Below are 24,885 nucleotides of genomic sequence, written 5' to 3'. Positions count from 1 at the left end.
AGCAGCCACATATCTCCATTGTACCGCATGATGAGAACTCGGCTGTCCGGATTCCGAATACGGATTTTAATGTAAACATGAATGCGGTCATGTGACAACTTAAAATGGCGGATGACGTTCAACTTGACAAGTCAGAAAGGTAAAAATAAACATTTCGTAGATGTGCGTCCTAGTTCTTGTTCTAGTATATAACAAGAACGGATTTTGTAAGTCAAAGGAATATCTGGTCAAACTGAAAATTTTGTGCATTGATAATGGACGTTAAGCAGCAGGAAAATAGGTTTGTGTTTTGCTATTAAGAAATTATGTAACTCTTTAGGAAGTGTCTAGCCGTCCGGTAACCAGACCTCTAGCCTGCGTTCTAGCCATCCGGTAATAGATTTCCTAAGGATTAAGTAATGATTCCTGTTATTTACTAAAGATTTCGATATCTGCTAACAAAATTTTATGTGAATACATACTAAAGATTTTTCAAACCTTCAGAATAAACCTAGAAAATTCAGCAAATAAAAAACAGCTAGGGTCGTACACATGTGCTTGATTTTTTGCTAGACTAGTGCTCATCTGAAAAAAAAATATGGACCTCACGCAATATTTCATAATGGAAATCATAACTTTCATAACATTTTTCTCGATATTCCGTGGTTTCTCGTTCATTCCGTGGCTCTCAAATTACGCTTGTGCCGCTGACGCGCATGTCCGAAGTCCATGCAAGTTTCTCAGAAAAGTAAACATAGATTTGTGAGCATCCAAAAATGCGCAATAAACAGGTAAGTATAGCTTATTTACTTAAAAGTATGGAAATGTGAAAAAAACACTTTTCAGTGCTAAGGAAAAAGAGGGTGGCATACAAAAACTTTTATTAAATACAAACATGCAAACCGATTGTGTTAAAATTGTAGCAACACATTATGCAGTCCCCTAACTAAATACTGAGCGGTGTAATTTGTCAAGGTACCCTTCACCATGGCGACCATCAATTAGCCAGTCAGAGCCACGGATTCAACGAGAAGCTGCTAACTGATCCAGACCAATGTAGGTCAACATACATGAGGTGAAATTTTTCATTTTCTGTCATATCTTGTTGATTTTTTGACTTAGCATGTTTTTATTGAAAGGTTGCAGCTACTGTTGGTTAAAAAACAACATGCGAATACGTAACATCAAACGCACATGAGTAATTTTGGCAGTTAAAAGCCACGGAATTACGAGAACACAGCATATAAGAATTTTTTCTAAAATATAGATTTTGATGATTCTTCTCACAGTTGTAAATAACAGGGACCGAATTTCAAGTAAGAATAAAGAATGTGAGTAGAAAATCGTGGCACTCGAATATTTTCGCGATCATGTTTGAAAATTGACAAAGTCACTCAAAGACCTGTGCTCTGTTAAAGCTCCTTTGGGGTATTTATTTTACCGATAATTACGTGACCACTTGTAGACGCTTGTCGCTGTTATACAAATGTAATTATCGGATATCTAAGTAAGCGTCTAGATGATATTTGTTTCGTTTTGGTCGGTGATTCGCAACTGCGAAAATAGAGAGGAAAATTAAAAGTTTCTTTGGACAAAAAAAGCCCATGGAGACTTAAAATGCTAGCGACACCAGGGGCAGTGACCTGAAAGAACTTAAAACTTCCGAGTCAAGCCAAAAGTTCAAAGAATCATCGAGTACTTTGGTTTGTACTTCCAAAACATCCCCGCCTGTTCGAACTGTGAAAAATTTGGAAACGGAGCTGAACATTTAACTTTAATTTATATGAAACCACAATAAAACAACAACTTAATAAATTTAGAATGTAAAACAGTCTTTATATAATTGCTAGCGGAACCCACCATTTTGTTAGTGGGAAAAAATGGCACTAGTAAAAAATTGCTAGTGGGAAAAAAAGTTAAATTAGATCCCTGAATAAATATATGGCCTATAATATGGTGAAATGAAATTTATAGGTCCGTGTGCTTATTTTTGAGATATTTTACCATGTTTAAAGTGAACTGTTGTCGTTTGAAATTTGGACCCGATTCGGTTTATTACGTGCTGGCCATATTGCCAGTGTAACTACATTGTAATACTTTAATAAGCGTCTGTTGATTTGATCACAAGTGATCAAGTCGGCAAATGCTTCAGTAAGATAAGCTGTGACACAAGCTTACACAGGATTATCTCCTGTTGCCATTCTGTGTATTTTATACTTCTGTGTTTATCCCATGCATAAGCAGGGCCTTTGCAGAAAATACTTTTTACCTTTGCCAATTATTTGCCATAATCTTTGCAGAACAGTGGCAGCACATGATTGCTGAATACATTCCACAGACAAGTAGAATTGGAACGAAACATGCAACTATTCTGCAAAGGTTTTGCAAATATACACTACACACAGAATGCAAATACTTTGCAAACAGTTTACAATTCACAGCTGCAAAGGTTGCTAATCGGCAAATACATTGCAAATATGTGTATTTATGCTACAAATAACTTACAATTTTTAAGTGATAGCAAAGTGTTTGCAACTTACATGTACATGCAAATAATATGCAAAGTATTTGCAAATAAGTTAAAAATAGCAAGAGATGAATTTCTGACGTTCAAAGAAAAGAACAACATTTACAGTTTAAATAACTATCAAAAATTAATAATTGCAGTGATCATTTAGTAATAAAAACTAAAATCATGTACATGTATTTAAGTTTCAACAATTTCCTCTGTATTTAAAATTGCTTTATATAAACTATCATTGTAATTTGCTTAACATTACCTTTTCACAATAATTGCTGCAATTTTCTGGTTCTTGGAAGTCTTATTGCTTATAAACTTGGTACAGCATTATCTTTAATCATCAAAGTTAATATGTGGAATATGCAAGAATCTAGAGGCATAGCAATTGAGCACTTGCCTGAAAACCAGGGTCCCGGTTCGAGCCCTGGGCTAACTGCACATTTTTCTCACCCTTTGACATTCAACGCTGTTTTGATGGTTCAGCCAAATGCTTGTAAAAAAATTGAAACAAGTCGTCTGATTGGTTCAAATAAAAATAGTTTTGCGAAAATAAAAATAGCAATATTGGAAATCCAAATATACAGAAAGATGAATGTGAATATGTCATCCTCAGATCTTCGTTCAAGATCAAGTACTTTAGTGCTTTACGGAATACATTGCAAAGTTATGAAGTTATCAGAGCAAACATTTCGTTCAAATTGTTCCATTTATCTGAATTTAAGATTTTTATCTTGAGTTTATTATAGTTTTACAACATATATACATGTACATATTTTCAGTCAAATAGTTGCTCAAGAAAACGCTGGTTGGTTTAAGTGGGTACCAACATCTATGGCTCAGCTGGCACAGATCGAGTCCCGTATTCTAAGCAGTAAGTTTTTAGCTCGACTATTCAAAGAATAGTCTAGCTATTCTACTCACCCTGGCGTCGGCGTCGGCGTCACACCTTGGTTAAGTTTTTGCATGCAAGTACATACAGCCATCAATTAAAGGCATATAGCTTTGAAACTTATTTTTTCTTTTTCTAGGTCAATTACCAACCTCTCTGGGTCAAGTCCCATAACTCTGACATGTATTTTGAGCAAATTATGCCCCCTTTTGGACTTAGAAAATTTTAGTTAAAGTTATACATGCAAGTTACTATCTCCAAAACTAATGCAGATATTGATTTGAAACTTCACATGTGTCTTCGGGGTTATAAAACTAGTTGATAGCAGCAAGTCCCATAACTCTGACTTTCATTTTGGCCAAATTATGCCCCCTTTTGGACTTAGAAAATTCTGGTTAAAGTTTTGCGTGCAAGTACATACAGCTATTTCTAAAAGGCATATAGATTTGAAACTTATTTTTTCTTTTTCTAGATCAATTACCAACCTCACTGGGTCAAGACCCATAACTCTGACATGTATTTTGAGCAAATTATGCCCCCTTTTAGACTTAGAAAATTTTGGTTAAAGTTTTACATGCAAGTTACTATCTCCAAAACTAATGCAGATATTGAATTGAAACTTCACATGTGTCTTCGGGGTTATAAATCTAGTTGATAGCAGCAAGTCCCGTAACTCTGACCTTCATTTTGCCAAATCATGCCCCCTTTTGGACTTAGAAAATTCTGGTTAGTTTTGCGTGCAAGTACATACAGCTATTTCTAAAAGGCATATAGATTTGAAACTTATTTTTTCTTTTTCTAGATCAATTACCAACCTCACTGGGTCAAGTCCCATAACTCTGACATGTTTTTTGAGCAAATTATGCCCCCTTTTAGACTTAGAAAATTTTGGTTAAAGTTTACATGCAAGTTTCTATCTCCAAAACTAATGCAGATATTGAATTGAAACTTCACATGTGTCTTTGGGGTTATAAAACTAGTTGATAGCAGCAAGTCCCATAACTCTGACCTTCATTTTGGCCAAATTATGTCCCCTTTTGGACTTAGCAAATTCTGGTTAAAGTTTTGCGTGCAAGTACATACAGCTATTACTAAAAGGCATATAGATTTGAAACTTATTTTTTCTTTTTCTAGATCAATTACCAACCTCACTGGGTCAAGTCCCATAACTCTGGCATGTATTTTGGGCAAATTATGCCCCCTTTTGGACTTTGAAAATTCTGGTTAAAGTTTTACATGCAAGTTTCTGTCTCCAAAACTAATGCAGATATTGAATTGAAACTTCACATGTGCCTTCGGGGTTATAAAACTAGTTGATAGCAGCAAGTCCCATAACTGATATGCATTTTGGTCAAATTATTCCCCCTTTTGAACTTAAAACTCTTTTGATATTTAACCTTTTTGGGTAATACTTTCCTGCTTCTGGGACAATATTTCGAATAGTCGAGCTTGGCTGTCTTATGGACAGCTCTTGTTAATTTCATTTGTTGAGTAATGTAAATATAATGATAGCAGGCCTTTTGCTGGTCCAAGAACAGATGGAGTTGCATATTAAACAATTAGTTTAAACATATATTCCACCGACTCCTCTGAATTTTCTGTATATACTATATGTCAGTGGGGAAAAACAAGAAAAGTGTTCTTATACTTATCTAGTCTACGAACAGTTCTAGAATGTTTGCAACTTGTGTTGACTGACCTATAAAAACCTGATGCAGACAGAATGGTCATGTGATAAGCAAGTGACAACAGAAAATAAGGTCTTGGTTCCAATACACAATGAAGCAGCTCAGTATGGGTCTCTATGTTCATACTAGTGCAGAACAGTTTACTGTTTCATTTCATAGACATCAATTTCAGAGTACAATGTTGTAAGGCAAAAATGGAATTATAGCCGGTTTGTTTTTTATCTGTTATTAATCTTTAGCTCGATTATTCGAAGAATAGTCTGAGCTATTCTACTCATCCTGGCATCTGCGTCTCACCTTGGTTGTAGTTTTGCATGCAAGTACGTATAGCTTTCATTTAAAGACAGTTAGCTTTGAAACTTATTTTTTCTTTTTCGAGGTCAATAACCAACCTCACTGGGTCAAGTCCCATAACTCTGACATGTTATAAGCCCCCTTTTGGACTTTCCTCATGCAAGGTACTATCTCCAAAACTAATGTAGATATAATTTGAAACTTCACATCTGTCTTCTTGGTTATAAAACTATGTGATAGCATCAAGAGCCATAACTCTGACATGTATTTTAAGCCAAATTAATTGCCCCCATTTGGACTTAGAAAGTGCTGGTTAAAGTTTTGCATGCAAGTTTCTATCTCCAAAACTAATGCAGATACTGGATTAAAACTATATATGAGACATGCCATGAGAAAACCAACATAGTGTGCGTTTGCGACAAGCATGGATCCAGACCAGCATGTGCATCCACAATCTGGTCAGGATCCATGCTGTTCGCTAACAGTTTCTCTAATTCCAATAGTCTTTGAAAGCGAACATGATGGATCCTGACCAGACAGCATGGATGCGCAGGCTGGTCTAGATCCATGCTGGTTGCAAATGCACTATGTTGGTTTTCTCATGGCGTGGCTCATATCTATTTTAACATTTAGGCTAGGACAGCAATTTGAATAGTCAAGCATTGGCTGTCTTACTACAGACAGCTGTTGTTCTTGTAAAACTTAGCAGTACAGTGTACATGTACTTACTGGTACTACTTAATGAAAAGCCAGCTATAGATAACACATAAAAGCAAATCAACAGGTTTGTAGGCAGGTTTGATTTGATTCTAGCACGTTTATAATTTTTGTCCACTTCAATAAGTGTTTCTGTGTACCAATTGATGTATATTTTCATAGTCTCAGAGTACTACAAATTTAACATGTTGAATATGTGAAAAAAAATGTGTATTATCAAAATTATGCCATTATTTCCTGTGTGTTTGTGTCGAAATCAGTTTTCAAGGTAGCTGAGTCAAACTTTAACTTTAGCCTGAGGTTGATAGGCCAAAAGCAACTGGTCAGAATGTTGTTCTATACTGTGTCTCTTCTGTATATCAACCATGTTTATATCCATATAACTTTGCAGAAAAATAAATGAGATGTACACCTGAAAGAACATGAAATGAGCCGTGCCATGAGAAAACCAACATAGTGGGTTTGCGACCAGCATAGATCCAGACCAGCCTGCGCATCCGCGCAGTCTGGTCAGGATCCATGCTGTTCACTTTCAAAGCCTGTTGCAATTAGAGAAACTGTTAGCGAACAGCATGGATCCTGACCAGACTGCGCGGATGCGCAGGCTGGTCTGGATCCATGCTGGTCGCAAAGCCACTATGTTGGTTTTCTCAAATGTTTATCATGCAAAATGTGCTTTTAAACTCTTTACTCTGTCTCAACATGTAAGAAAACAGTTCATATTAAAGGCTTGTCATATTGGAAATTTTTTTAGCATCTCGACTGTGTATGCAACAGTTTTTTGTACAGTTAGGGAAGTAGTTGTCCACCTCATACAGAAATGGTCAAAACAGAAAATTCAGTTTGTATGCAATGTATTATGTAGGTCATTATTTAAAGTATTGCTTTTTGTATGAAACAATTTAGGGTTACTCAGTAACAAATTACCATTTATGTAGAACATTAAGTAATAGCCAAATTAACAGTTGTAAAGAGCATTAAGTAATAGTCGGTAACAAATTGCCATTTAGAGAATTAGGTAATAGTCAAATTACAATTTTTTGTATAGAGCATTAATTTTAGTATTACAATGTAGTCAGTCAATATTACCATTTGTGTAGAGCATTAGGTAATAGTCAGTAACAGAATGCCATTTGTAAAGAACATTAATTGATAATAATTTGAGCCGTGCCATGGGAAAACCAACATAATGGGTATGCGACCAGCATGGATCCAGACCAGCCTGCGCATCCGCGCAGTCTGGTCAGGATCCATGCTGTTCGCTAATAGTTTCTCCAATTCCAATAGGCTTTAAAAGCGAACAGCATGGAGCCTGACCAGACTGCGCGGACGCGCAGGCTGGTCTGGATCCATGCTGGTCACATACCCACTATGTTGGTTTTCTCATGGCACGGCTCATTTATTAAAGTTATACATATTTTTCAGGTTTGAAAAGTGCTTTCGACAAAAGATTTGTAACCCTACCTCAGAGTCAACACAGAATATGGACAGTTGTTGCAAACAAAGACAAGCCCAATGTACCTCTAGTGATGGTCCACGGGATGGGGGGAGGAATTGGTCTCTGGGCTCAAAACATTGATTCTCTCGCCCATAAAAGACCAGTGTACACTTTTGACTTGTTAGGTTTTGGTAGAAGTTCAAGACCTAAATTTAGTACAAGTTCTAGGCTAGTTGAGATGGAATTTGTTGAATCTATAGAAGAATGGCGACAAGAAATGAAAATAGATAAAATGGCATTGCTAGGACATAGTTTAGGAGCCTATGTTGTAAGTGCTTATGCCTTAAAGTATCCAGAGAAGATTCAGCATTTGTTTTTGGTGGACCCATGGGGATTTCCAGATACCCCAAAAGATAATGAACGAACTAGGAGAATACCAGTGTGGGTGAGAGCTGTGGCTAAGGTGCTGTCACCATTCAACCCACTTGCTGTAGTCAGAGCATCTGGACCATGGGGTTTGTATCGATTTATATATTATTTAGTGAGAGCATGTGGACAATGGGGTTTTTATTCAGTATTATATTACATAGTTAAGGCATCTTTTAATACCAGAGGTTCATGTAAATTTTATATTATTTAGCTAAAACATATGAACAATGGGGTTTGTATGCTGTTAATATTTTCTTGCACACTGGACTGGCATTGATTTTATCCATGCTGGCAAATAGCAATTGGCACCCACATGCCAGGTGACTGCTCTGTTGTTAACGAGGACTAACGATTCATGCATTGATTATGCATGAATGTTGTATATAGAAATTCCATAAAAATCACCTTGATAGTCACTGTTTGTTCTTCATAGGATATTTTTCTATTCAAAAATAACTTAATGTTACGCTATATATGATGAAACTAACTTGGAACTTATTTGTTGTGCCTCTTTTCTGTTCATAGATGTTAATTTCCATGCTTTGTTTAAATATACTACACTGTAAGAAAGAGTGCAATAAAGAAAGTACTTCGTTTTACTTATCTTATTCTATAATCTTTAAAATACGGTATGCAAGAAAAGTAATCTACCACAAGTTTTAGATGCATTTGGGAATGTCCAGTTCTCAGGTAACTGTTTTTGCTAAAACTCAGTTAGTTATCCAGATATTCCCATCTGCATCTACAAACAGGAGCAGTTTGAGCTGCGCCATGAGAAAACCAACATAGTGCGTTTGCGACCAGCATGGATCCAGACCAGCCTGCGCATCTGCGCAGTCTGGACAGGATCCATGCTGTTCGCTTTCAAAGCCTGTTGCAACTAGAGAAACAGTCAGCGAACAGCATGGCTCCTGACTACACTGCGCTGATGTGCGGGCTGGTCTGGATCCATGCTGGTCGCAAAACCAATTATGTTAGTTTTCTCATGGCGTGGCTAATTTATTATAATATAGTTGGGTTTAACATCAACTCCTACATAAACAGTGAAAGTGATAACATCTGAATCTTAATGATAAAATAGATATTCAATTAAAATATGAATAAGGTACCCTGTAATTATTTTTTGCTATATTCGAAATTTTGAATTGAAGTGTGTGAACTGGTTAAGGTTAAGCATAGAACGAATGTGTAGTTTTATACATTTTGTAATAATGGCAACAATGTAGATTTTCAAGATATTGGTATTAAAAGCAAATGTTGAGTTTCTTTCTAGTTTGAAAAAAAACATTTTTTTGCAGGACCAGGTTTAATCAAGAGATTTCGTCCAGACCTACAAGCAAAGTTTTCACCTCTGTTTGATGACGATACCATTCTAGATTACATCTATCACTGTAATGCACAGTCTCCAAGGTGAGTGTGGTACCATTCTAGATTGCATCTATCACTGTAATGCACAGTCTCCAAGGTGAGTGTGGTACCATTCTAGATTACATCTATCACTGTAATGCACAGTCTCCAAGGTGAGTGTGGCACCATTCTAGATTACATCTATCACTGTAATGCACAGTCTCCAAGGTGAGTGTGGCACCATTCTAGATTACATCTATCACTGTAATGCACAGTCTCCAAGGTGAGTGTGGCACCATTCTAGATTACATCTATCACTGTAATGCACAGTCTCCAAAGTGAGTGTGGTACCATTCTATATTACATCTATCATTGTAATGCACAGTCTCCTAGGTTAGTTTGATACCATTCTAGATTACATGTATCACTGTAATGCACAGTCTCCAGGGTTAGTATGGTACCATTCTAGATTACATCTATCATTGTAATGCACAGTCTCCTAGGTTAGTTTGGTACCATTCTAGATTACATCTATCACTGTAATGCACAGTCTCCAAGGTTAGTATGGTACCATTCTAGATTACATCTATCACTGTAATGCACAGTCTCCTAGGTTAGTATGGTACCATTCTAGATTACATCTATCACTGTAATGCACATTCTCCAAGGTTAGTATGGTACCATTCTAGATTACATCTATCACTGTAATGCACAGTCTCCAAGGTTAGTATGGTACCATTCTAGATTACATCTATCACTGTAATGCACAGTCTCCAAAGTGAGTGTGGTACCATTCTATATTACATCTATCATTGTAATGCACAGTCTCCTAGGTTAGTTTGATACCATTCTAGATTACATGTATCACTGTAATGCACAGTCTCCAGGGTTAGTATGGTACCATTCTAGATTACATCTATCATTGTAATGCACAGTCTCCTAGGTTAGTTTGGTACCATTCTAGATTACATCTATCACTGTAATGCACAGTCTCCAAGGTTAGTATGGTACCATTCTAGATTACATCTATCACTGTAATGCACATTCTCCAAGGTTAGTATGGTACCATTCTAGATTACATCTATCACTGTAATGCACATTCTCCAAGGTTAGTATGGTACCATTCTAGATTATATCTATCACTGTAATGCACAGTCTGCAAGGTGAGTGTGGTACCATTCTGTATTACATCTATCATTGTAATGCACAGTCTCCTAGGTTAGTTTTATACCATTCTAGATTAAATCTATCACTGTAATGCACAGTCTCCAAGGTTACTATGGTACCATTCTAGATTACATCTATCACTGTAATGCACAGTCTCCAAGGTTAGTATGGTACCATTCTAGATTTCATCTATCACTGTAATGCACATCATGGTACCATTCTAGATTAAATCTATCACTGTAATGCACAGTCTCCAAGGTTAATATGGTACCATTCTAGGTTACATCTATCACTGTAATGCACATTCTCCAAGGTTAGTGTGTTACCATTCTAGATTTCATCTATCACTGTAATACACATTCTCCAAGGTTAGTATGGTACCATTCTAGATTTCATCTATCACTGTAATGCACAGTCTCCAAGGTTAGTATGATACCATTCTAGGTTACATCTATCACTGTAATGCACATTCTCCAAGGTTAGTATGTTACCATTCTAGATTTCATCTATCACTGTAATGCACATTCTCCAAGGTTAGTATGGTACCATTCTAGATTTCATCTATCACTGTAATGCACATCATGGTACCATTCTAGATTAAATCTATCACTGTAATGCACAGTCTACAAGGTTAGTATGGTACCATTCTAGGTTACATCTATCACTGTAATGCACATTCTCCAAGATTAGTATGTTACCATTCTAGATTACATCTATCACTGTAATGCACAGTCTCCAAGGTTAGTATGGTACCATTCTAGATTACATCTATCACTGTAATGCACAGTCTCCAAGGTTAGTATGGTACCATTCTAGGTTACATCTATCACTGTAATGCACATTCTCCAAGATTAGTATGTTACCATTCTAGATTACATCTATCACTGTAATGCACAGTCTCCAAGGTTAGTATGGTACCATTCTAGATTACATCTATCACTGTAATGCACATTCTCCAAGGTTAGTATGGTACCATTCTAGATTACATCTATCACTGTAATGCACATTCTCCAAGGTTAGTATGGTACCATTCTAGGTTACATCTATCACTGTAATGCACAGTCTCCAAGGTTAGTATGGTACCATTCTAGATTATATCTGTCACTGTAATTCACAGTCTCTTTGATTAGTATTCTTTGTTTCAAGGCTATTAGATTTTTATAGAAAAATATGGACATCATCAGTGTTTAACAGTGGCTACATTGCATGATTAAAGGTGAATGCTATTGGATATAATGTATTCAACAAAAGAAATATTACATCTTTTCCTATGCTTAGCTAATAACCTTTCTATAAGATACTCATCTGTACTGACATTTGTTCTTTAGTCTGAATAAAATTGAAAATATCGATTTAAATGAATTCTTTAACACAATGGCTGACTTAAAAAAGTACTTCACAAATGACTTCACTCACCTGATAGGAAATGAAATATAATACAAGAGTTAGAACAGAAAGATTTTTAGTGATAAATGTCCATTCTAAAAGACTGGAGTGTTTATGTCAGTATATTGCAAAATACATTATATACACTATTGAGTTTCTGTATTAAGTTTCGTTTCTGATATGCAATACAATGTTATCCTGGGTGATCTGTAGGAATATGACTGATGATGAGGACATTTATTTATCACATGTTTGACGTCGTGGAAGAAGAAATTTTGATGTTTCAACAGGAAAAGCTTACATGTGATAAAAAGAATATTACATTTGTGTCTTTCCACATTAAATTTATTAAACTACAAGAAGGGGGATTCCGGGAGCTCCATACACACAGTTGACATACTCGAATATTAATAGGTCCTTTAGTTTTTAGTTTATGTTAGTTCTGCACGTTCGGATCACTCAAGTTTTCATTATGGGAAAATTATAACTTTGATCATATTTTCACAGATGTAAGTTTTCCTACAATGTAGATCTTATTGAAACTTTCCATATGTAGATAAACTTACGGGCTGTAATGTGGTGGGATAAAAGGTATAACTCTCAGTGCTTTTTTTCACCTTGTCTATTCGAAAAATAGGTAGAGTTATTGAACTCAACAATTTTTGGCATCAACATCCCAATTTGGTTAAGTTTTTGTGTGTAAGCTGGTATCTCAGTATACAAGCTTGGGAATGGATTGAAACTTCACACACTTGTTCACTGTGGTGATCTGACATTTAATGCACAGGTTCCATAACTCTACTTTGCATTTTGACAAAATTACGTCCCTTTTAAGTCTCAAGTTTCTGTAAAGCTGGTATCTCAGTACCCATCGATGGGAGTGGATTGAAACATCACACACTTGTTCACTGTGGTAATTCAACATGCAGTGCATAGGTTACTTTGCACTTAGCAATTTTTGGTTAAGCTGTGCAAAACGGTAACTTCAGCTTCCTTCATTACTAATTTAACTCTGTTCCACTACAGAACAAAGCTATGACGGGTATGGCCATTCCTCATTCTCTTTTTGACACAGGTTAAAATGCCATTCTTATTTACCTTCTCATCACTTTCAGTGGAGAAACAGCTTTCAAAACTCTTTCCTTGCCTCTGGGTTGGGCAAAGCGTCCGATGATACAGCGTATAGGAGACATTGACAAGAATCTGCCAATTACTTTCATCTACGGTTCCAGAACTTGGATGGACAGAGAATGTGGGAACCAGTCCAGATATCTTCGTAATGAAAGCAGAGTTGACGTAGAGGTTTGTAATTACAAAGTTTTGTCTAGTTCCAAATCTCTTCTGTTATAAGAGGGTTCTTAAGGTTTAGCAGTATATCACAAAACAACAGAAATTATTAGTAAACGAACAACATCTTGACAAACAACTCATCTGTCCAATACATGTTTTACTGTTCTGCCCCATAGAATTGGATACTTGAAATATTCTAAAGGAGTTGTCCCCCTTTAAAAAAAGAATGCCATTTGTAAAGAAATAAATGAAAACAATTGTCAAAAACGATGTTTTATCTAGTTTTGTTAAGTTTAAATACTGGATCATTGTTGCAAATGCAACAAAAACGAAGACATGTAACAGCTTTTTAAAAATGGCGAGTTTTTAAAGGTGCTGAACTGTCCAGAAGTGTAGCCCCTTCATGCAGTTCCTTTCCGGAATTCAATACATATACAGTCTAACCTGTACTAACGGTCATCTCCGATCAGCGGTCACCTCCGTTTAGCGGTCATTTTATGACGCCCCGACGGATTTTCTATTTTATCACTTTATTCAGCGGCCACCTCCCGTCCGCAGCCTGCCCGCTTAGCTCAATGGGGAGAGCGCAGATCTACGGATCTCGGGGTCGTGAGTTCGAACCCTGGGCGAGGCGTATGTTCTCCGTGACGATTTGATAAAAGACATTGTGTCTGATTTTCGAGGAACACGTGATTGCTAAGTCTCGCGTGGCTTCTCCACACGGACGCCAAAAGGACATGAGCTTATCATTATAGGCCTATAATAGAGTACCTCCTTTTTGAAGAGTATTCAATTCCTACCATAAACCTACTTTGACAGCAATTTTCAGGGGGGCGTAGGTTCAAGCCCTACAGGGACCAGATTTTTTTTCCCTTGTTTTCCTTTTTTTCTAGTAAGTTTTTACTTCTATCAAGACTTGTTATTGATTTATTGTACAAAAATGGGGAAAAATATCATTTGATATGCGATTTCTTGCTGTTAAAAGTGAATTTACCTCTAAAACAGAAGGGGTTGAGTTAGACATCTTTAAAAATACTGAGTTACATGCGGTAAAAGTTCTCTATTTTGCCTTCATTCTTTAGATTAGATATTGTGGAAGAAATGTAGGTAGGTTTTACTTCTGCCCCAAGGTTATTTTTGAATGAAGTGAGCAAAATTCAAAACAGACCCGCAGGATTCGACCATAATTTTTAGCTCGACTATTCGAAGAATAGTCTAGCTATTCTACTCACCCTGGCGTCGGCGTCGGCGTCACACCTTGGTTAAGTTTTTGCATGCAAGTACATACAGCCATCAATTAAAGGCATATAGCTTTGAAACTTATTTTTTCTTTTTCTAGGTCAATTACCAACCTCTCTGGGTCAAGTCCCATAACTCTGACATGTATTTTGAGCAAATTATGCCCCCTTTTGGACTTAGAAAATTTTGGTTAAAGTTTTACATGCAAGTTACTATCTCCAAAACTAATGCAGATATTGATTTGAAACTTCACATGTGTCTTTGGGGTTATAAAACTAGTTGATAGCAGCAAGTCCCATAACTCTGACTTTCATTTTGGCCAAATTATGCCCCCTTTTGGACTTAGAAAATTCTGGTTAAAGTTTTGCGTGCAAGTACATACAGCTATTTCTAAAAGGCATATAGATTTGAAACTTACTTTTTCTTTTTCTAGATCAATTACCAACCTCACTGGGTCAAGTCCCATAACTCTGACATGTATTTTGAGCAAATTATGCCCCCTTTTGGACTTAGAAAATTTTGGTTAAAGTTTTACATGCAAGTTACTATCTCCAAAACTAATGCAGATAATGAATTGAAACTTCACATGTGTCTTCCGGGTTATAAATCTAGTTGATAGCAGCAAGTCCCATAACTCTGACCTTCATTTTGGCCAAATTATGCCCCCTTTTGGACTTAGAAAATTCTGGTTAAAGTTTTGCGTGCAAGTACATACAGCTATTTCTAAAAGGCATATAGATTTGAAACTTATTTTTTCTTTTTCTAGATCAATTACCAACCTCACTGGGTCAAGTCCCATAACTCTGACATGTTTTTTGAGCAAATTATGCCCCCTTTTAGACTTAGAAAATTTTGGTTAAAGTTTTACATGTAAGTTTCTATCTCCAAAACTAATGCAGATATTGAATTGAAACTTCACATGTGTCTTCGGGGTTATAAAACTAGTTGATAGTAGCAAGTCCCATAACTCTGACCTTCATTTTGGCCAAATTATGTCCCCTTTTGGACTTAGCAAATTCTGGTTAAAGTTTTGCGTGCAAGTACATACAGCTATTACTAAAAGGCATATAGATTTGAAACTTATTTTTTCTTTTTCTAGATCAATTACCAACCTCACTGGGTCAAGTCCCATAACTCTGGCATGTATTTTGGGCAAATTATGCCCCCTTTTGGACTTTGAAAATTCTGGTTAAAGTTTTACATGCAAGTTTCTATCTCCAAAACTAATGCAGATATTGAATTGAAACTTCACATGTGCCTTCGGGGTTATAAAACTAGTTGATAGCAGCAAGTCCCATAACTGATATGCATTTTGGTCAAATTATTCCCCCTTTTGAACTTAAAACTCTTTTGATATTTAACCTTTTTGGGTAATATTTTCCTGCTTCTGGGACAATATTTCGAATAGTCGAGCTTGGCTGTCTTACGGACAGCTCTTGTTCAATATTGGAGTTGGAATTCTGTCTGATTAAATCCGTTTACTCGAGGCACCCTAGAAAAAATTATATTGACAGTTTTTTTTTAGCTCACATGTCACAAAGTGACAGTGTGAGCTTTTGTGATCGCGCAGCGTCCGTCGTCCGTCGTCGTCCGTCCGTCCGTGCGTAAACTTTTGCTTGTGACCTCTCTAGAGGTCACATTTTTCATGGGATCTTTATGAAAGTTGGTCAGAATGTTCATCTTGATGATATCTAGGTCAAGTTCGAAACTGGGTCACGTGCGGTCAAAAACTAGGTCAGTAGGTCTAAAAATAGAAAAACCTTGTGACCTCTCTAGAGGCCATATTTTTCTCAAGATCTTCATGAAAATTGGTCAGAATGTTAACCTTGATGATATCTAGGTCAAGTTCGAAACTGGGTCACGTGCCATCAAAAACTAGGTCAGTAGGTCAAATAATAGAAAAACATTGTGACCTCTCTAGAGGCCATATTTTTCATGGGATCTGTATGAAGGTTGGTCTGAATATTCATCTTGATGATATCTAGGTCAAGTTCGAAACTGGGTCAGCTGCGGTCAAAAACTAGGTCATTAGGTCTAAAAATAGAAAAACCTTGTGACCGCTCTAGAGGTCATACTTTTGAATGGATCTTCATGAAAATTGGTCAGAATGTTCACCTTGATGATATCTAGGTCAGGTTCGAAACTGGGTCACGTGCCATCAATAACTAGGTCAGTAGGTCAAATAATAAAAAAACCTTGTGACCTCTCTAGAGGCCATATTTTTCATGGGATCTGTATGAAGGTTGGTCTGAATGTTCATCTTGATGATAACTAGGCCAAGTTCGAAACTGGGTCAACTGTGGTTAAAAACTAGGTCAGTAGGTCTAAAAATAGAAAAACCTTGTGACCTCTCTAGAGGCCATATATTTCACAAGATCTTCATGAAAATTGGTCTGAATGTTCATCTTGATGATATCTAGGTCAAGTTCGAAACTGGGTCATGTGCCTTCAAAAACTAGGTCAGTAGGTCAAATAATAGAAAAACCTTGTGACCTCTCTAGAGGCCATATTTTTCATGGGATCTGTATGAAAGTTGGTCTGAATGTTCATCTTGATGATATCTAGGTCAAGTTTGAAACTGGGTCAGCTGCGGTCAAAAACTAGGTCAGTAGATCTAAAAATAGAAAAACCTTGTGACCTGTCTAGAGGCCATACTTTTGAATGGATGTTCATGAAAATTAGTCAGAATGTTCACCTTCATGATATCTAGGTCAAGTTTGAAACTGGGTCACGTGCCATCAATAACTAGGTCAGTAGGTCAAATAATGAAAAAACATTGTGACCTCTCTGGAGGCCATATTTTTCATGGGGTCTGTATGAAGGTTGGTCTGAATGTTCATCTTTATGATATCTAGGTCAGGTTCAAAACTGGGTCACATGAGCTCAAAAACTAGGTCACTATGTCAAATAATAGAAAAAAAACCACGTCATACTCAGTTCAAAACTGGGTCATGTTGGGACAGGTGAGCGATTCAGGACCATCATGGTCCTCTTGTATCTTGTTTATTATTGGCTGTAGGGAAAAACGGAGACCACTTTCCTGTGGTACAACATGGATGGTACCTCCAGTTTATAGGTGTATTTTGACATATCTGAACCTTAAAGAAAATTTCAACTATATTTTCTCATGATTCTTTTGATTGATCTTGATTATGATTTTTTGACCTTCCTGTCCTTAAGTGCAATGATGACAGGTGAGCGATATAGGGCCATTATGGCCCTCTTGTTTAAGTTTTATGATTGTTTACCAATAGTTTGATGTTTCTTTCATAAAAAATAATGGAATAATAAATTCTCTGAAAACGTTTTGGATAAAGGCCACCACTTTGAAATTTGTCTCTACTTGAGCTTTAGGAAATACCATAAATTACACAAAATTTATAAAAAACGGCGCGGTAAAAGTTTTTAAAAATTTGCATATACGTGCGAAGCACGGTCAACTGTAAGAATATACCAAGCAAATGCCATTTTTAGCTCATCTGATTTTTTGAAAAAAAATGATGAGTTATTGTCATCACTTGAGCGGTTGTCGGTCGGCGTCGGCGTCTGCGTCGGCGTTGCCTGGTTAAGTTTTATGTTTAGGTCAGCTTTTCTCCTAAACTATCAAAGCTATTGCTTTGAAACTTCGAATACTTGTTCACCATCATAAGCTGACTTTGTATAGCAAGAAACATAACTCCATCTTGCTTTTTGCAAGATTTATGGCCCCTTTTGTACTTAGAAAATATCAGATTTCTTGGTTAAGTTTTATGTTTAGGTCAACTTTTCTCCTAAACTATCAAAGCTATTGCTTTGAAACTTGGAATACTTGTTTACCATCATAAGCAGACCATGTACATCAAGAAACATAACTCCATCTTGCTTTTTGCAAGAATTATTGCCCCTTTTGGACTTAGAAAATCAGTTTTCTTGGTTAAGTTTTATGTTTAGGTCAGCTTTAATCCTAAACTATCAAAGCTATTGCTTTAGAACTTGCAACACTTGTTCACCATCATAAGCTGACCCTGTACAGCAAGAAACATAACTCCATCCTGCTTTTTGCAAGATTTATGGCCCCTTTTGGACTTAGAAAATATCAGATTTCTTGGTTAAGTTTTATGTTTAGGTGAACTTTTTCTCTTAAACTATCAAAGCTATTGCTTTGAAACTTGCAACACTTGTTCACCATCATAAGCTGACCCTGTACAGCAAGCAACATAACTCCATCCTGCTTTTTGCAATAATTATTGCCCCTTTTGGACTTAGAAAATCATTTTCTTGGTTGAGTATTATGTTTAAGTATACTTTTCTCATAAACTATCAAAGCTATTGCTTTAAAACTTGCAACAGTTTTTCACCATCATAAGTGGACACTGTACATCAAGAAACATAACTCTATCCTGCTTTTTGCAAGAATGGTGGCCCTTTTTAGACTTAGAAAATCATGGGTAGGACAATATTTCTATTACACAAAAAAATCAGATGAGCGTCAGCACCCGCAAGGCGGTGCTCTTGTTTAAACATTACTATTAGGGGCCATTTTGTTTCGATCAAATGGCCAGTAATAATCGGCAATTAGCCTGTCACCTCGTGTCAGTTCTGTTGTTCACAGTTTGATCTCGGTTAAAGATAATACTCGATATCTAATAAGAAGCATAATATTTGTGATTCTTTATATTTCTTTCATCAAAAGACTATTAAATTTATACGAAAATTATTGTGTTTGAAAGAAATATAAACCACTCGATCTTTTACGGAACATAACGGTGATCTTAGGTTTTTTTAGCGTAGACAGTAAGCGCGGAGAGTAGCTTCCCTTACCAAAATGCCGAAAATTGTAAACAAACTTGTTATGAAGTTGGAAAATTGTCTGTAACAATTTTTGTTGTTAAAAAATCACACTGGAGTTTTAGATTGCTTAGAAGACAATTCGTATTACAAAGGCAAATGCACGTCAAGGTATCTTGTTCAAATAATAATAGAAACTGAAAAAGAAATGGGCCTAAAGTCTAAACTGGTCGGAAGTCTGAAAAATACATATACTGGCTGCACCTCCAATCAGCGGTCACTTGGCTTCAGCGGCCAAATTGTCTGCTTCCCCTGGCTGGCTGCTTAAGACAGATTAGACTGTATGAGTAAATTGACATTGGTTTTGTAGAATAATGTAAATGTTTTATACGCTGTTTAATTTTCATGTAAAACAATGCTTTCTTTCTATGATTTGGTGATGTTCAAACTTTTTTCTCCTTAACATGGGCCTAACTCTTAATCAAAGTAAACTTTTTTGCTTAAACTCACCATCTTGGACCAGCAAAGTCTAAGTATAATACAATGCATATGTTATTACATGACACCCTATATAAATCTACAATCAGTAGTTTTTAGCTCACCAGTCACGAAGTGACAAGGTGAGCTTTTGTGATCGCGTGGCGTCCGTCGTCCATGCATCCGTCTGTGCGTAAACATTTGCTTGTGACCACTCTAGAGGTCACATTTTTCATGGGATCTTTATGAAAGTTGGTCAGAATGTTCATCTTGATGATATCTAGGTCAAATTCGAAACAGGGTCACGTACGGTCAAAAACTAGGTCAGTAGGTCAAATAATAGAAAAACCTTGTGACCTCCTAGAGGCCATATATTTCAACGGATCTTCATGAAAATTGGTCAGAATGTTCACCTTGATGATATCTAGGTCAAGTTTGAAACTGGGTCACGTGCGGTCAAAAACTAGGTCCGTAGGTCTAAAAATAGAGAAACCTTGTGACCTCTCTAGAGGCCATACTTTTCAATGGATCTTCATGAAAATTGGTCAGAATGTTCACTTTGATTATACCTAGTTCAAGTTCGAAATTAGGTCAACTGCCGTCAAAAACTAGGTCAGTAGGTCAAATAATAGAAAAACCCTGTGACCTCTCTAGAGGCGATATTTTTCATGGGATCTGTGTGAAAGTTGGTCAAAATATTCATCTTGATGATATCTAGGTCAAGTTGGAAACTGGGTCAACTGGTCAAAAACTAGGTCAGTAGGTCTATGTCGTCTGTGTGTCCATGCGTAAACTTTTGCTTTTGACCACTCTAGTTTAAGATCCAGCCTTGAAATATGGACGACATGTACAGTTTTGCACACCAATCTTTAAACTGTCTTTCAGTAACCATAAATGTGACCTACTGATCTACTTTCTAATATTTTAGCATCAGTTTGCCATTTGAAACATGTGGTTCAATATACTCAGGTGAGCGATTCAGGGTCATCATGACCCTCTTGTTTTGTTTATGATGGGTGACAGTCTATAATCAACAGAGTTTTCCAGGGCTAATAATTCCAAAATTTCTAAGTAAAATTTTCGATGTCATGTTATTGGCCTGAGGTCAATAGTTTTGACTATTGACCAACAAGCCATTCAATAAGTATATTATTACATGACTCCATATATATTTACCAGTCTATTGTTCTGGTCAATAATACAACTCAAAATTTTGCATAGCTAAAAAATAGATTTATTTCTGTTGTCATGTAATAAAAAACTTCAGATCTCAGGCAGTAGTTTTGACTATTGACTGGTAAGCCATTCCATATCAGTAGTTTGTTCTACGTGAGTACCTACCCCAGTGTTCTATTCCAGGGTGGCTGCGTTCCTGGAACATGGCTATTCCTGTTGGATCATTAACTTTGTTTTTTTACTGTTTTGCACAATTTTCTCTACATGTTTTCCTTTTTATTCAGTGTTTATATATACACCACTTGTTCCAAAAACAAAGGAATGAACATGGGACTTTGAGATTGCTTGAGAGGCTTTGTAACTTAAGATCTCTGAAGCAAATTAACATGCCTGCTCGCTTAGCTCAGTAGGTAGAGCGTTGGTCTACGGATCGCAGGGTCGTGAGTTCGATCCTCGGGCGGGGCGTATGTTCTCCGTGGCTATTTGATAAAAAACATTGTGTCTGAAATCATTCGTCCTCCACCTCTGATTCATGTGGGGAAGTTAGCAGTTACTTGTGGAGAACAGGTTTGTACTGGTACAGAGTCCAGGAACACTGGTTAGGTTAACTGCCCACCGTTACGTGACTGAAATACTGTTGAAAAATGGCGTTAAACCCAAAACAAACAAACAAAAAGCAAATTAACATACGTACAAGGGTTTCTTCTCTTACTAAATTTTTCTCCCATATTTTTTTGATGTGACTTTCCTATTTCAGATAATAGTTGGTGCTGGACATCATGTGTATGCAGATAGATCTGAGAATTTCAACAGTTTAATGAGCCAGTATTTGGACACAATGGACAAACATGTGGACAACGAAAGAATTGCCAGAATAGAACTGAAGAGAGTTGAAACTGACACAGATATGGAGGAATATCCAATAACACAAGTCTGAAAAAGATATGTGTGTTAAGAATGCATTGTTTTTCAAAAGCATGGACATAGGCCTTAGGGTGGAGACCAGTCTTAGAACGGAAGCATCTGATTGGTTGTTGCTCAGCTCAGTCTTATAATTGACCAATGGCAATGCAGCATACATAGACTGGTTTCCAAACTCAATATTGTAACGGCCCTGGACATGATCAATCAGTTTTCAAGGTCTTTTGATAGAACTTTAAAATAATGAATTTATAACTTTGGAGTTGGCCTGTCCTTTTCACTTTATGCTTATTATGGATTATTGATGATATAAGAAACTCAGTCAAGGCCAGTTAATACTAAGAACTGGGCAAAGTGGAATATACATGCAATTTATGTTTATGGTTTGAAGCAATAGATTTTCAGTGACTGGTTCCTAGCCTCTCAGATTTTCAAATGATAAAAATTGCTGATGGAACATATTGAATTCAGAGATGTATTGTTTTTCATGTGATATATATTTATATTTTTTCAAATGCATTGAATTTGTGTTGTTGAGTTTTAAGCTTGTTCTGTATCTGCACAGTGTATTTATAGGTAATTTAAAGGAACTCATCAATAGAAAGCTCAATTGTCTACATCCAAAATACACATTGCCATATGTCAGATACATTGAATTTTGCCTTTTAAGCAGTTTGTTTTGTAGAGTGTATTCATCCTTTCTAAATAATAAGAGGTTATTACCTTATTAGGCTATCAAAGACAGTTAAACATCTTTTTGTTGCTCACAGATATCTTTTGGACATTTCACAGTGATTGTAATTTTGTGATCTTTATGTTCATTTATTTTTTGTGAACTGTTTTTAATTTAAAATGTTACTGTTGGTAGTATTACAGAATTGGTTTAACATATGTTTTTTTACAATTATTTTAATAAATCAATTTTTAGTTTATTTGTGTAAGTTGTTACGCTGACTTATCTTTCACCAGATTTTAATGGAAAAAAAACCCAGCACAATCCCTTCTTCCGGGCAGGTTCACTGATATTCCCTTTATAATCATAGCCAACTTTTAACAGCACCTGTTTGTGTTGTCATATTGCTTAGCTAAGCTGTCTGCATTTCAGATTAATTTGAATGGCACAAACAAATTGTCAAACAACTTGGTTGCTGAAAACTGATTGGTTTATCTTAACATTGATCATAACCAAAGGCTCTGATCAGTGCACCAGATGATAGTTCATTGATTAGATAAGTTCATACCTGTAAGCAGCTTCACACCATCAAACCTGTAGTTTGTACAAACCTTTATAAATAATTGCAATGTAATTCTGTTAATTCTCTTTATTACATGACTGTATTCTATTGTTTCTCTGATTGGCTGAAAACGGTTCGAAAAGTAATTAGTATATATCATATCAACTTATCTTGGGTTATAAATAGTACGAAAATTATAAAAATAGATCGAAGTAGGTGCTTGGAAAACCAATATCAACCTGATTTTGGTCTAAATTTATTCCTTATTTCGTTATTAAAGTTACAATTGTAATAACAAGACTGACTTTACATTTATTCATGTTATAAAACAATTATTGACTTTTTCATAGGTTGATATCAAGATTTATCAACCCTCAGAAAGTTATATTCACCGAGTCGAAGGCTACCATACCTACCAAAACAGGAGTCTGATATTCTGTTTCTGTACCAATTTTATGTCGAAGCTGCTGGATAAAATGAAAAGAAAGTAGGTATTGTCGGATGTCTACCTTTGGAATATTAGCATTTTCATCATGTGTCTCATTCAGTTAGTCATGGCTTTATTACATTGTGGTCAACTGCATATCTTTTTTGATTGCCTAGAGACCTTCAAGACAAGGGTAGTTTCACAAGAAGTGAAAGGCTGGAAATGCTGATGAAAACATTTTATACAATGTTATTTGTATTTAGAAATGTAGCTGCTGGGGCATTTAGTTCCTTCTAACCTAAACGCTACATACACATATTGAACAGAGACGTAAAGGGAAATTACACCTTGTGTATAATTTGAGTCCATGTTCACAGTAAATAGTCTCCCTTGCCTTAGAATGTATATTCAATACAGTGATAGAAGATATAATTAAAGTGTGCCACATTTGCATATATCTATAGTTTTAACAAAAGTATAAGTTTGTTTCTTTTTCTGTGTTTATTTTATATATTTTCAACAATAGATCAATTTTTAACAAAAACATAATTTGTTTCTTTTCTGGGTTTAATGCAGAACTGGGTCATATAGGATTAAAAACTAGGTCATTAGTTCAATTACAAGGAAAACCAATCGGTACTTGATCTTCGTAAAACTTCATCAGAATGTTTCTCTCTATGAAATCTAGTCGGGTTTAAAACTGAGTTACCTGAGACAAAAAACTGGGCTAATCGCAGACTTTTAACAATAGTTCAATATTGCCCACAATAAAATCTGGAAGAGTTGGAAACTGGGTCATATGCTTTGTTAGGTCATTGCAACTAAATGGAAAACTTTTTTAACACTAGATCTTCACAAAATTTTATCAGAATGTGTATTTCTGAAATCTATGTCAATTTTAAAACTGGGTATCTAAGATTAAAAACCATGTCACAAAGTCAAATAAAAGAGAAACCTTGGTTAAAATAAAACTTTGTAAGAATGTTTGTCTCTGTGAAGCTAGATCAGGTTTTAAACTGGGTTACCTGAGGTCAAATACTAGGCAACTAGGCCAAATCATAGAAAAACCTTTTTAGCTGTCTAAAACTTGAAACTTGTTTATTTGCTTAAACGCCTACTTCTACATATAAAAACATATTCAGCGGGGTTGTACAATAATCACTTTCTAGAGGCCACATTTTGTACCTGGTTTTCATAAAACTTTGTAAGAATATATATCTCTGTAAAATCTAGGTCATATTCAAACCGGGTTACCTGAAATAAAAAAGGTCATTATGTTCAGTCATAAAAATACTTTTTTACACTGCAACTTGATTTTCATAAAACTTTGTCAAAATGTTTGTCTCTTAATTTGAAATCTATGTCAGTTCAAAACTAGCTTACATCACATCAAAACCCTGGGTCACCAGGTTAAATCATATAAAAAGCTTGATAAAACTGTGGAGGCCACATTTTCAGTTTGGTCTTCATAAAATTTTGTCAGAATGTTTGTCTCCAA

General features: G+C 36.0%; 1 protein-coding gene across 2 annotated transcripts; it reads left to right on the top strand.

Moving 5' to 3' along the window:
- On the top strand, positions 1-22,657 carry LOC123549481 ((Lyso)-N-acylphosphatidylethanolamine lipase-like). 2 transcript variants are annotated; one of them, XM_045337610.2, is made up of 6 exons: positions 1-139; positions 3,280-3,371; positions 7,514-8,041; positions 9,254-9,365; positions 12,971-13,157; positions 21,562-22,657. In XM_045337610.2, exons 1-6 carry the CDS (start codon positions 105-107, stop codon positions 21,739-21,741), a joined length of 1,134 nt encoding a protein of 377 aa, XP_045193545.2. In that variant the 5' UTR covers positions 1-104; the 3' UTR covers positions 21,742-22,657. The 2 variants fall into 2 exon arrangements, with proteins under 2 accessions (XP_045193545.2, XP_045193546.2); XM_045337611.2 differs by lacking the exon at positions 1-139 and adding an exon at positions 146-280.
- The last annotated feature ends 2,228 nt before the right edge of the window (positions 22,658-24,885 follow it).

The sequence above is a fragment of the Mercenaria mercenaria genome, chromosome 6, assembly GCF_021730395.1.
Source record: "Mercenaria mercenaria strain notata chromosome 6, MADL_Memer_1, whole genome shotgun sequence".
NCBI lineage: Eukaryota > Metazoa > Mollusca > Bivalvia > Venerida > Veneridae > Mercenaria > Mercenaria mercenaria.
Note: the sequence above shows the minus strand (reverse complement) of the source record. Positions and strands in the feature narration are given on the sequence as shown.

Excerpts from the sequence above, each read along its gene's own strand:
- LOC123549481 (XM_045337610.2), top strand. The coding sequence starts at position 105 with ATGGCGGATGACGTTCAACTTGACAAGTCAGAAAG. Across the intron at positions 140-3,279 it reads CAACTTGACAAGTCAGAAAG|TCAAATAGTTGCTCAAGAAA; the intron begins GTAAAAATAAAC and ends ACATATTTTCAG. Across the intron at positions 9,366-12,970 it reads TGTAATGCACAGTCTCCAAG|TGGAGAAACAGCTTTCAAAA; the intron begins GTGAGTGTGGTA and ends CATCACTTTCAG.